The sequence below is a fragment of the Cnephaeus nilssonii genome (genome assembly GCF_951640355.1).
Source record: "Cnephaeus nilssonii genome assembly, chromosome: 19".
NCBI classification, from domain to species: Eukaryota; Metazoa; Chordata; class Mammalia; order Chiroptera; family Vespertilionidae; genus Cnephaeus; species Cnephaeus nilssonii.
The window spans coordinates 18911397-18924677 of record NC_137090.1 but is presented as its reverse complement, the minus strand read 5'-3'; the positions used below and the strand labels follow the sequence as shown (position 1 = coordinate 18924677).

Sequence of the window (13281 nt, the reverse complement as noted above, 5' to 3'; positions counted from 1 at the left end):
GCGCTCCCAGTGTTCAGAGGCATGTCCCCTATTGCCCTGGAAGGGGCATTGACCCCTTTTCTCCCAGGGGGTTCCCCGCTCCACCTGCTTCTCTTCCCATAGCCCCGCGGAAAGGGACTTCAGAGGCTACTGGTCTACCGGCTGCCTCCCGTCAACTTTATCTTCCAGCGGCCAGACATTGACTGAGCCCCTCCAGTGAGCCCAGGAGCCAGCGGCCTGAGGGAGCTCCCACCTGCTGGGGACAGACATCTGATCAGAAAAATCAGATGCAGTGAGTTGGCACGGCCGTGGAGATGGGCACGGAGGCTTTGAGACCGAGCTGCTCGGTTTCGAATCCTGGTTTACGAGCTGTGTGTCCTGAGGCAAGTGAGATCTCTGCTCTGTGCCTCGGCTTCCTCATCTGCATATGGAGATGTTTCCGGTCCCTGCCTCCTCGCATTGCTGTGAGCACACAGTAGGCACTCACACTGGTTGGCTGTTATGTGTGCAATATTGGAAGGCAGGGCCAGGCTCTTTCTCGGGAGGCCTTGGGGAGGCCCTGGGAGCCTGTCCACGTGCACCTCCCACCCTTGCCCATCCTCTCCACCTGCCTCTCACTGTCTGACTTTCACCAGAGTCCTCCAAGGTCCTTTTGTCATTGTCTTAACCATCATGGTAACACAATACCCTGAAAATATACAGGGTGTCCCCACAAAAAAGTATACACACTTGAACAGCCGATAGCTCAATATTGAAAAGAAAATGTATTTTAATAAATACTGCCTTGATAATTATTCAAAGTATGTATATACTAGTACATTTTTGGGACACCCTATATATATATGTGGTGTCTTGTATATAGTCTTTCCTTGGGGGGAACATACTGGGGGGATTCTGCCCCATCTCCACACCCCCAGCTACTTTGCTACCTTTGCCCCCCACCAGAATTTATTGGTCTTTTTCTCTCTCTCTTGGGGGGAGGCATCCAGTTGCCAGAAACACATCTGAGATGGGAATTAGCTGCTCTCTGGGTCAGCAGGGTTTGCACACGGCTCCTGCCTGGGACAGAAATAGCCTCCTCAGGCAAGGCGGGGGGCGGGGGCCTGGCAGGGAGGGGAATGGACATCGTGCCCCCTGGGGGCTCTGAGGGGTGGGTTCCCTATGACTTAGTCATTTCCCCTCCTTCACAGGAGCCCAAGGAAGTGCCCAAGTGCCATGGACGCAGGGAACATGGGTACCCACACTCCCTGGCAGGGTGCCCTCATGCCCTCTGCAGTAACACCTGCCTCCATGAGCCTGGGGAGGGCGGGGGCGGGGACAGTGCCCAAGGAGCTGACATTGCCACCTTCCTCGGCTGCTCCACTCCCTCTGAGCAAAATGGGAGAGCCACAGAGCTGGGCCGGAAAAGGGTGTCAGTGGTGGGTGAGGGAGTGTGTGTGGGGTGTGTGTGTGACATGCACACAGACTCAGTGCAGGGGTTCCAGCCTCGAGCCGGACTGCTTCGGCTCACAGGTGACTGACTGACTTCCCTGGGCCTCTGCTTCCTCATCTACAAAGCAGAGCTGAGCACATGGAGCGTACTCCGAGTGCTGGATGAAGGTAAACGGTGGTCAGCCGTCCCCATCCTTGCCGAGGTGGATGTCATCATTGTCAGCACTGCGGTTATTATCGATGCTATTGTCACTGGAGTTCAGAGACACAGGGTCTGGTCCAGGCTCAGTTTCTCACTGGCTGTGTGGTCTGGGCAGTGCCTCCTTGGAGCACAGAGCCAACATGGCCTGCCTCACAGGGTTGTGGAGAACCTCAAGGATGATGCAAATGAAGGCCCTCATGCAGGCACCGGCCCCTGGCAGGAGTGTGAGGGCCCCCCCCCCCCCCATGGGTATCTATACCACACGCGCCTGTGACATTTGAACTCCCCTGGCCTCGAGGGCCAAGTGCTTTGCTAAGCACTTAGATGTGTGTCGTGTAATCCTCAGGGCCACCCAGTGAAGTGCGTCATCCCCATTTTCCAGATGAGACATACCGAGACCAGAGAGGTTAATAACTTGCTCAGGGTTTCCCAGTTGGTGGTGGCAAAGTAGGGTCTTGACATGATTTTGAGTTTGCACACATACAGTCAGAACCCCCTGCAGAGCCTTTCTGCCACCCCCAGGTCCTTAAACTACATGACAGACTGCTACTCAGAGACTGCTACCCACACCCTAATCCTGCCCCCAAGGTCTGCCCAGATATCTTCCCTCTCTCTTTCTCCACTCCCCAAGACCTCCCTCCCAGGGACAACCAGCCTGGGGCCTTTGGTCTGGCTGTCCCTGTCGGGGGGTGGGGGGTGGAGGTGGGGGTGGAGGGGTCGAGATCTCATCCCAGGGTCTCCTCCTCAGTTGAGGTGACAACCCACCCCACCAATCTGCTCCTGCCCCCAGCCAGAGCTCAGCGATATCTGAGAAGCGCTGACCCAGCAGCCCAAGGATTCCACAGGCCTTTGCAGAACTTGTTGTGGGGGCAGGGGGGATGGGACACGCGTCTTCCCGCCCCTGTTGCTCAGGGCAGTGCCTGCCAGCCACCGCAGGGGGCAGCTGAGTACAGCACTCTGGGTAGGACTGACCCCCACCCCACCCAGAGAAGGGGAGGAGTCGGGGTCGGCAGGGTGAGGATAGATGCCTGCCAGGCCCGACCACAGAAATGCTGGTCAACTAGACCACAGCCCCACAGCCTGTTCCTCATCAGCCCCTGCACCCCTTCGCTGCACCAGCCCCCCAACATGCCAAACCCAAAGTGGCAGGATGGGTGCTGTTTGTGCCATCTCTGGGTTCTCCTAACACCCGGGGCCTGATTCCCAGGAACAGAGGGTGAGAGGGTGGGGGAAGGCCAAGAGGCCCAGCAACCTCGGATGCCAACTCCACGCTGTGCCTTCTTGCACACGGTCACGTCACTCCTCCCAGCCACCCTATAAGGTACCTACTACTTTTCTTTCTTGTAAAGTTAGAGAATCTAGCCAACCAGAGAGCAGTATTTGGTTCAAGGTCATGCAGATGGAAAAGGAGCTGGGACTGGCACTTAGACCTGTCTGATTCCAATGATTACGTTACTTTACCCAAAGCACTAGGTTTCAACAGCACTAACCACAGTGCCGGCCCTGGGCCAGCAGCAGGAGCATCGCCAGAGCTCATTAGAAACACAGATTCCCAGGCCCTGGCCCAGAGCTGCTAGGTCAGACTGGGGTGGGTCGGGGGAGGCCACAGGTTCTAAAAAAACCCCAAGCGACTCATAAGCAGGTTAAACTTTGAGAGAATCATTGGATTAAACCACAAAAAAATTGCCATTTTGAGGGAAACAAAAGAAAAAATAAACAAATGGGACTACATTAAACTAAAAAGATTTTACACAACAAAGGAAACCATTAACAAAACAAAAAGACAACCTACTGAATGGAAGGAGATTATTTGCCAATGATATATCTTCTAAAGGGCTAATATCCAAAATTTATAAAGAACTCATACAACCCAACACCAAAAAAACCACACCAAACAAATCCAACTTAAAAAATGGGCAAAGGACCCAAATAGACACTTCTCTAAAGAGGACACACAAATGGCCAATAGATATATGAAAAGAATCTCACCATCACTAATCATCAGAGAAATGCAAGTTACAACCATAATGAGATATCACCTCACACCTGTCAGAATGGCTATCGTCAACAATCCACAAACAACAAGTGTTGGAGAGGATGTGGAGAAAAGGGAACCCTTGTGCACTGGTGGTGGAACTGCAGATTGGTGTAGCCACTATAGAAAACAATAAAGAGCACCCCCAAAAAATTATGGCCCAGCGATTCCACTTCTGAAGAAACCTAAAACACTAATGGGAAAGAATATATGCACTCCTATGTTCACTGCCCCATTATTTACAATAGCCAAGATATGGAAGCAACCCAAGTGCCCATCACCAGAGGAGTGGATAAAAAAGTGGTGGTGCCTATATACAATGGAACATTACTCGGCCATAAAAAAGAATAAAATCTTACCATTTGCCACAGCATGGATGGGCCTAGAGGTATTATGCTAAGTGAAATAAGTCAGTCAGAGAAAAACAAATACCATGTGATTTCACTTATATGTGGACTCTAAAGAACAAAATAAACAAACAAAATTGAAACAAACTCATAGATACACAGAGAACAGACTGATGGTTGCTAGAGGGGAGAGGAATGGGGGGGACTGCGTGAAAGTGGTAAAGGGATTAAGAAGTATAAATTGGGCCCTGGCTGGTGTGGCTCAGTTGGTTGGGCATCATCCCGTGCACCAAAAGGTTTCTGGTTCCATTCCCAGTCAGGGCACATGCCCGGGGTTGTGGGCTCGATCCCCAGCAGGGGGTGTGCAGGAGGCAGCCAATCCATGTTTCTCTCTCTCCCTCTCCCTTCCTCTCTCTCTAAATATCAATAAAAATATATTAACAACAACAACAACAACAACAAAAAGAAGTACAAATGGGTCGTTACAAAATAGTCACGGGGATGTAAAGTCCAGCATAGGGAACATAGTCAATGCTATTGAAATAACTAGCTATAGCCCTAACCGGTTTGGCTCAGTGGATAGAGTATCAGCCTGCGGACTGAAAGGTCCCAGGTTCGATTCCGGTCAAGGGCATGTACCTTGGTTGTGGGCACATCCCCAGTAGGGGCTGTGCAGGAGGCAGCCAATCAATGATTCTCTCTCATCGATGTTTCTAACTCTCTATCCCTCTCCCTTCCTCTCTGTAAAAAAATCAATAAAATATATTAAAAAAAAAAAAAAGAAATAACTAGCTATAGTACTAGGTGGGGAATGGAACTATCAGGGGGAAAACTTTGTAAAGTATGTGAGTATCTAACCACTATGCTGCACACCTGAAACCAATACAAAATAATACTGAATATAAACTGTAATTGAAAAATACAATTAAAGAAAAAATTTTCCATTGTGGGGGGTTGCGGGGGCAGGAAGAGAAGAGCCATGTATCATACAGTTCAACACCTAGGAAAAGGGCCCTCGCATGGCAGCCCCCTTCAAAGGACGTAAAGGCGATAAAAGAACGGGTCATGTCTTGGACACTTGGATTTCCTGGGTAAGGGTGGGGGAGCCACCCAGCCGGCCTCACTCACCACTAGGTTGCCGATGACCATGACCATGAGGAAGACGGTGAGGCACATGGCCTGGCCGGCCACCTCCATGCAGTCCCACATGGTCTCGATCCACTCGCCGCACAGGATGCGGAAGATGATGAGGAAGGAGTGGAAGAAGTCGTGCATGTGCCAGCGGGGCAGGCTGCAGTCCGAGGCGATCTTGCACACGCACTCCTTGTAGCTCTTGCCGAACAGCTGCATGCCCACCACGGCGAAGATGAACACGATGATGGCCAGCACCAGCGTCAGGTTGCCCAGCGCCCCCACGGAGTTGCCGATGATCTTGATGAGCATGTTCAGCGTGGGCCACGACTTGGCCAGCTTGAAGACCCGCAGCTGCCGGGCGGGAGGAGGGCAGGGGAGAATGAGGCCCAGGGACCCCTGGCCAACCCGGGGGAGCCCCATCCTTAGGGGAAAGAATCATCTTGAACAGCTCGACTCCCCATTCCCTGAGTGACTGGAAGGCCTCAGTTTGCCTCTCTGTTAGATGAGAACATGCATAGCCTACTACCTCATGATCTTCCTATGTTCCAAAGGAAAAAAAAAGTCCTTACTTGTCAAAGATACAGATAAAGCTTCCAGCCCATGTGACTCAGTGGTTGCTAGTCAACCTATGAACCAGGAGGTCACGATTCATTTCCCAGTCAGTGCACATGCCTGGGGGGGCCCCCGTAGGGGGCATGCAGGAGGAGCCAATCAATGATTCTCTCTCATCATTGATGTTTCTATCCCTCTCTCCCTCTCCCTCCTTTCTCTGAAATCAATTTTAAAAAAGTCACATATTTAGAGATACAGATAAAGTGTTTACAAGTGAAATTATACGTTGGGATTTGCTTTAACATACTCCCCTCCACAAAAATTGGAGGGGGGCAGATGAAACAAGAGCAGCAGACTATTGATGGCTATTGAAGCTGGGAGATAGGTACATAGAAGTTTATTATACTTTATACTTTTGTGGCTGCATGAAAGGTCCCAGAATAAAGTTTAAAAAAATAATAAAAGTGCTCCCGGGGGGGGGGGGGGGGGGCGGTGGTGGAAAGGGCACTAATTCAGAGCTCCAGATCTACTACTAAAGATCCTCCCAAGCCTTAGCTTTCAGGTCTACAGTCCGGGCCAAAGTCCCCGTTCCACAGCCACCCAAGGTCACAGGGGTCAAGCTCCTGGGCTGTCATTTTGGCCCCCAGCAGCCCTGTGTGATAGGGGAGGGGGCTCCCTTCCTCCCTATTTTCAGTAAGAAAATCCCCACCTCGCCCCTCCTCCACCCCGGCCCGGGGCTCACGCACCAGACGGAAGGAGCGGAGCACCGACAGCCCCTGCACGTTGGCCAGGCCCAGCTCCACCAGGCTGAGCGTGACGATGATGCTGTCGAAGACGTTCCAGCCCTGCTGGAAGTACTCGTAGGGGTCCAAGGCGATGAGCTTCAGCACCATCTCTGCTGTGAAGATGCCCGTGAAGACCTGCGGGGTGGGGGGCGGTCCCCGTCACAGGTCGCAGAGCTTCCGGGAGCACAAAGCTTTGAGCGTCTCCTACCCGACTCCCACCTCCTGGCAGAGCCTGTGGGGCCCAGAACCCTGAAGGGGCGGGTAGTGGTGCCCAAGGCACCCGAGTGTGTATGTGAGTGAGGAGTGGGATGGCCATTCCACAGGGGAGATGGGGACCACCCAGAGACCTGGGCCCTTCCGTTTTTGGCCATGTGACCGAGGGCCAGCCCTTAACTTCTCGGGCCACTCATAAGAATATTTAACGCTCACAGAGGGCTTTGTGGTTGCCATGATAACCTCATTGGTCTGCCGGTTTCTGTGTAATCGGAAGGGATTATCACACCCGTCTCAGGAAAAGGGAAACTGAGGCTCAGAGAGGTTAACGGGGAGTGCTTGGCCATGCTGCCCACATGGGAACGGATCAAGTCTCAAACCTGCTTGACTCAGTGTCCTGTTTCTGCACCCTACAGCCTCTCTACCCTCACTGGCATGGGTCTCAGGACTCAGCCTCTTGGTGGACTTGGAAGTCTAGGGCAGGGGCCAAAAGGGGGCAAAGTTGGGAACAACGAGCAGGCCAGAGCTGCCCCACCCCCAAACACAACCCTCTATCTGGAGCCTGAGTCCCTGAAAACTCCCCGGGCACGGCCCCCCTCCTGCCAGGCACCAGCTGCCCTGGGTCCACAGCTCGCCCTGGCACATGCTGAGCCCCGCCCAGGAGCTGTCCCTGGCCATAGCAGGTGCCCAGTCGGCAGCAGAATGTGGGCAGGGGGTGAGCAGGCGGTGGGCCGGCCCCATCACGTACACCCCAGCAGCTGCGCCAAGTCCAGAGCACGCCCTGGCCCCTCCAGCCCAGCCCGGCCACGGCTGCTCGGGCATCTCCACGGAGCAGACTTGCCTGCCTCCCAGGCTGGGGACTCCAAGGTCCGATTCCCCTGCTATCCACCCAGGCCTGTCCTTCCTCAAGCCTCAGATCTCTTAGGCCCCCCTGACCCTCAGGGTCGGGGAGCATCTCGCCCATTTGCCATCCTGAAAACATTTGAAGGAAACTGAGAAGGGCGGGGCAGGGCTGGAGGAGGAGGCGGCTTTTTCCCTTTGTCAGGCTCCACCGTGGCTGGCAACGAGGTGATAATGCTCCTAATGGGTAGGGATAAGCAGGCGGATCAGTGTGTGTCAACAATAGTGGAGCAGGCAGGGCCGCAGAGGGTAGTAAGCCTGGCCACACTGGAGAAAGGGTAGCGGGCAGGGGGCTGAGGGCTGGGGGACTATGCCCTGGGGCCTCCAGGATGAGCTGGGGCCTCTTGGGCCAGGGTGCCCATGGCTATATGCCCTACTTCCAGGTCCTGTAGACCCTCTTAGGCCCACAACAACCTCTAAAGGTGGAGAGACTTGTCACTCAGTCCCCCCACCTCTATTCCCTCAACTCCCCCATATCTGCATCCATGTCATGACCTGGACTCCAGATCCCTGGAGTCCTGATCTTAAGGATTCCAGAACCTCATCCCCACTCTCTCTGCTCCCAGCTATCCTGAAACCCAAATACATCTCGTGGATCACCCCATATACCTTCCTTGTACATCAACTTATGTCCCCCACATGCTGGGAAAATAACCCCAGCCTGTCCACATACGCCCCCAATAGTGCCCCATATTTCCACACAGCTGAGAGGGCCCCATCAAGTCCTGTGTCCTCTCCCCTGTCCTGCTTGGAATGACCACCTCTCCCTTGTCCCCTCCCTACCAGGTTGCCCACGGTGAGCACGTGGTCAAATTCCTCTGTCATGGGGTAATGCTCCATGGCCATGAAGAGGGTGTTGAGCACGATGCAGATGGTGATGCCCAGGTCCACGAAGGGGTCCATGACGATCAGGTGGATGATGTTCTTGAACTTCATCCATGGGGCGCAGCAGTTCCATATGAGCACTTTGTGGGCACACTTGTACCACCACGGTGGGCACTTCTGGTGGGCCTCTTCCAGCTCTGGGGGTAGGGTGGAATCAGACACGTGATGTGGATCCCCTCTCAGTGGCCACCTTCCTCCACTTGGTCTTTGGGGCTCCCCTTCCAAGCCCTGCCCCTTAGATCACATCTCAAACCCCACCCTTCAGGGCCCCCTACTCCAAGCCACACCTCTCAGTGCATCACCCTCAAAACCCAACCCTTGAGACCCTGTCCCCCAAAGACCTGCCCCTTAGCGGCCTTTGCCCCAGGCCCCTTCTCTCAATGGGCCATTCCAAGCTTAGGCCTTCTTGACACAACCCACAAAGCCCTGCCCCTCAGTGACTCTCACCCCTGCCAGTGGCCCAGGACAATGATCCTGCACCCAGCTCTCACAGTGCCTGAGGGTCCCTGGTGGGAGGTCACTGCTGGGGGTTGGTTTCCAGTTCCTCCTGCTGCTGGCCAGTGCCACTGGGGAGCAGACTGGGATCCCCCTGTGGGCTCTTTATTGCTTTGGCAGTAATGCTGGCCCCTCCAGACTGTTCCCAGCCAATCAGTCACTTCCCACCAGCATGGCTTTCTGGAAATGTACCCTGTTCTTGCCACCCTAGCTCAAAAGCCCATAAGGCCCATGTTGAAGCTGCTCCTCCACCTGGACTTCCATGCCTGTGCTGCTATGGGAATCCTCAGCCCAGGCATGATCTCATTTCATTCCCACCAGAACTTCCTAAGTGCTGTTAGTGCCTCCCATCTCATAGAGGAGGAAAGGGGACTGGAGTGGCGGCAGTCCCATGAACCCTTGGATTTGCAAGCATGATTGGGACACCCCAGGGGTGGTGGTGGCTGACTCTCACCTCCACCCAGGAGTTAGCAACCTGGACCTCTCATATAGGCTGAACACTCTAGTCTGACCTTAACAACGCCACCCCACCCCCAACCTGGGTGCTACTGCAGGTGCTACTGCCAAAAATTCTCACAACCATCCAGCAAGGGCAGTGTTGAGTGATCTCCTAGGCCAGCTCTGCCCAGCATTCCCTGGGGCATTCTCTGGCAGGGCACACATACCTGGATGCCTGTCATACAAGGTCAGGTGGGATGATGCCCTCTAGAGGTTTGCAAAGTCCTCTAGGACAGCGGTCGCCAACCTTTCGGACCTCACGGACCACCAGTGGCCCACAGACTACCAGTGGCCCGTGGACCACCGGTTGGCAATCGCTGCTCTAGGACCTCCAAGTCCTTCCTGACACAAGTGGCCTGGGAAGGGAACCAGATCTCTTCTATGACAAGATTTCCTTCCTTCCCTCGCTCCCTCTCTCTCTTTCTTCCCTCCCTCCTTCTCATTCATCCATATACCCATGTGTTTCTTCCCATTCATTAATCTTTCAGCCCATCCATCTATCCATCATCCATTCATCCATTCATTCATCCATCCATCCATCCATCCATCCATCCATCCATCCAACTATTTGTGTAAATCTATCTACCTTCTCTTTATTACCTCATTCTTATCCTCCTCCTGATACTTGGGGAGCAGCCTGGGCATTTGAGGGAGTCTGTGACTCTACCTGGGCAGAGTCTGGCCTTTGGCCTTTAACTTTTACCCAGAGACATTTGAGGAGCAGGATCTCCCGTTTCCGGAACTTTGGGCCTTCCTGGTTAGTATTATTATCCTGTCCTCCATTGCCTTGGCAGCCCCCAAGGCCCTCCCGGAAGCCCCCATTTCCCGTAGCAGCCTGGCCTCGCAGCCAAAACTGGGGTAGAGTAAGCCAGGACTATATTTATCATGACCATTTCTTCGATGCCAATATTAAGTTACTGTCCTCCTGAAGCTGGGCCCAGCCAGCCCCACCCTCACTTCCCCAGGAGCCCAAGTGGCCTGATGGGCAGGACATGCAGCGTAGGATGGGTATGGGGGAGCCGGGTACTCACCTTCCATAGCATCTGAGATGGCGCTGTCTGCGCTGCAGCTCGGCCTTGGGGGCCCCTTCTCCCCTGGTGATGTGTCCAGGCTGCCATTGCAGTCTTTGCCGTGGGCTGGGTCACCATCTGCCTCCGCATCTTCCAGAGCCTGGGCAACCTTGGCCTGTGGACCAGCAGGGTGATGGGCATGAAGTCCATTTCTGAGCCAGGAGGATGGACTGATTGACTTTCAGAGCTTCCTCACGAATCCTTTAGGATGGGGCCCCTCTTCTTGGCCTGCACTGAGCCTAGTGGTGGTCCAAAGTGACTGAGGACCCTCATCCTTGAAGACCCTCCACTCTGACGCTGTGACTGAGCCTGCACTTCGTGAGATGATGAGAGACTGGGCACTGCTCCCTGGGGCCTCATCAGGACCCGCCCCTCTCTTGACAGGGACCCATATTCTGCCCAGAAAGAATCACAAAATCATAGATATTTAAGCTGGAAGGCTACTTCTGATTCCTTGTCACATATGGGGAAACTGAGGCACAGAGCTGCCAAATACTCTTTCTGCTGCCTAGATGTCTCCCATCCGACCAAAGCCCCCAGCCCGGGGCCTCTGCTCCCCCTGCCTCCAAGCCCCTGGCCCTTCCTCTCCCTCACCCTCAGCCTGCCCAGGAGAACCCAGGCCGAGGGGCAGGGAGATCCCTGGGTCCTCGGCCTCCTCTCTGAGTCCAGACCTTCTCCATTTCCTCCTGATGCTTTTTGTATTTCTCCAGCAACTGCTGAAACTCCTCTTCTCTCTCCAGATCCTCAGCCATATTGGCCTCGTTCTGCTCAGCGTAGGCCATGGCCACCACCGCCAGGATCAGGTTGATGAGGTAAAAGGAGCCCAGGAAGATGATGACCACGAAGAAGAGCATGTAGGTCTTGCCAGCTGCTCGGAGGGTCTGGGGGTGGGGGCAGGACAGGAAGTATCACATGGTGCCCGCCTGCTTCGCCCACCACCCCTCTCTACACACCCGTTGCCCAGAGAGGTAAACAGAGAGGGTCCCTCACAGAGCCTGGTGATTTGAGGCAGGGTCTGGTCATCCTTGACAGGCTAAACCACACTCTGGGGAACTTCCAAACGTACACCCAGGACCCAGACTTTGCTGGTCTCCTGGCTCAGAGAGCCCTGAGGACCAGCCAGACGTCGTGAGGTCAGAGAGCCAGGATAAAAAATGGTGAACATGGGCTATGGGGGCTTGAGTCCTAGCGTTGCAATGGTGCCTGGTGTCTAGTAAGAGCTCAACAGATAGTAGTTATTATTATTATTATTATTATTGCTATTTTCATTAATATCATCAGTGTTAGAAGTATCACCAGGGACCGGAAGGCATTGTCGCTCCAGACTCAGCCTGCCTGTTCTGCAAACAGTAGAAGCTAAATAATTGTGTCTGGGGCCCTGGCTGGTTTGGCTCAGTGGATCGAGCATTGGCCGGCAAACTGAAGGGTTGCAGGTTCAATTCTGGTCAAGGGCACATACCTGGGTTGCAGGCTTGATCCCTGGCCCCAGTCAGGGTGCATGCAAGAGGCAACCAATTGATGTGTCTCTCTCACATCGATGTTTCTCTGTCTGTCTCTCCCCTTCCCTTCCACTCTCTCTAAAGATCAATGGAAAAATGTCCTCGTGTGACGATTAGACAACAACAAGTTAAAAAAATAAAATAAATTGTATCTGGGTAGAGTTGAATTTCTAAGCTGCCCTACGGTACTGCGAGGACTGGGGGTCTATGCCAGGCCTAGATCTCAGCAACGGTGGAGAAGGATGAAGAGGCTGTGGCTCAGATCTGGGCAGGTACCCAATGTTGGGGGGCTCTAAGAAGCTGTCTGTATGTAGGGGCACTGAGGAGGTCCCACAGGTGAGACAGCCCTGCTGGGGGTCCTGCCAGGCGACGAAGAGGCTGTGGGGATGAGGGAGGTTCTAGGGCTGAAGAGCAGGGCGGGGGCGGCTGTACCAGCTGGAAGAGGTTCTCCCAATAGTCCTGTGTCATGAGGCGGAAGAGAGACAGGAAGGCCCAGCTGAAGGTGTCATAGCTGGTGTAGCCATAGTTGGGGTTCCGCCCAGCCTTTATGCACGTGTAACCCTCGGGGCAGCGCCTGGGGGTAGAATGGGGGCTGGTTTTAGGGAAGAAGGAGAGCCCCAACTGGGGGCCAAGAAAGGGGGGCTCTAAGGGGGAGGCAATGCTTCAGTCGTGTGTCCCAGAAAATGTTCCATCCATGCCCATAGGTTTCCCTTATATTCCCATCCTCCCCAGGTCCTTGGCCCTGAGCAGCCCCCCGTTTTCTGACACCCCTGGGGCACCTTTTCCCATCACCCAGCATCACTCACCCAGCATCACTGCTGTTCCCACAGAGCAGGGCGTCGAGGGCACCCTCCAGGAAATAGAAGTTCCCTTGGGAGTCAGAGGCCACAGAGGATACATGTTACCACATGGACACACTGTGGGCACATGTACCCACTGCACACCTGGAAACACATCTGTGTGGACCACACCAAATAGCTGCTTCCTGGTCCCCCTCCCCCTCCTTTAGGTCTCTGGGTAGATACATGGCAGGGAGCTCAGCTCCAAGTGATGTGAGCTCAGTGCCTGGTGTGGTTGCACAGTCAGAATAAGCAGGGACACAGAGAGACGGGAGGAACATGTATGTGTGTGCATGAGGCTACCATGTGTCTGTGCAGGGCCCCTGACTGAGGGCTGAGGCTGGGGGGTGAGGAGGCCAGGCCCCAGGGTACCAGGCTAAAGAAGGGGTACCTGTTTCTAATTTGCCAGAAGGCATT

General features: G+C 54.2%; 1 protein-coding gene across 2 annotated transcripts in view; it reads right to left on the bottom strand.

The window, feature by feature from the left end:
- The window catches only part of SCN4A (sodium voltage-gated channel alpha subunit 4), a gene marked incomplete at both ends in the record, with an annotated part of 28467 nt that overhangs the window by 10731 nt on the left and 4455 nt on the right, over nucleotides 1-13281 (bottom strand). For both annotated transcript variants that reach the window (XM_079798147.1, XM_079798148.1), the window contains 7 exons: nucleotides 5123-5479; nucleotides 6427-6600; nucleotides 8362-8600; nucleotides 10488-10641; nucleotides 11198-11407; nucleotides 12458-12599; nucleotides 12832-12895. In XM_079798147.1, the coding sequence (XP_079654273.1) occupies nucleotides 5123-5479; nucleotides 6427-6600; nucleotides 8362-8600; nucleotides 10488-10641; nucleotides 11198-11407; nucleotides 12458-12599; nucleotides 12832-12895 (1340 nt within the window). The remainder of the gene's footprint in view (nucleotides 1-5122; nucleotides 5480-6426; nucleotides 6601-8361; nucleotides 8601-10487; nucleotides 10642-11197; nucleotides 11408-12457; nucleotides 12600-12831; nucleotides 12896-13281) is intronic.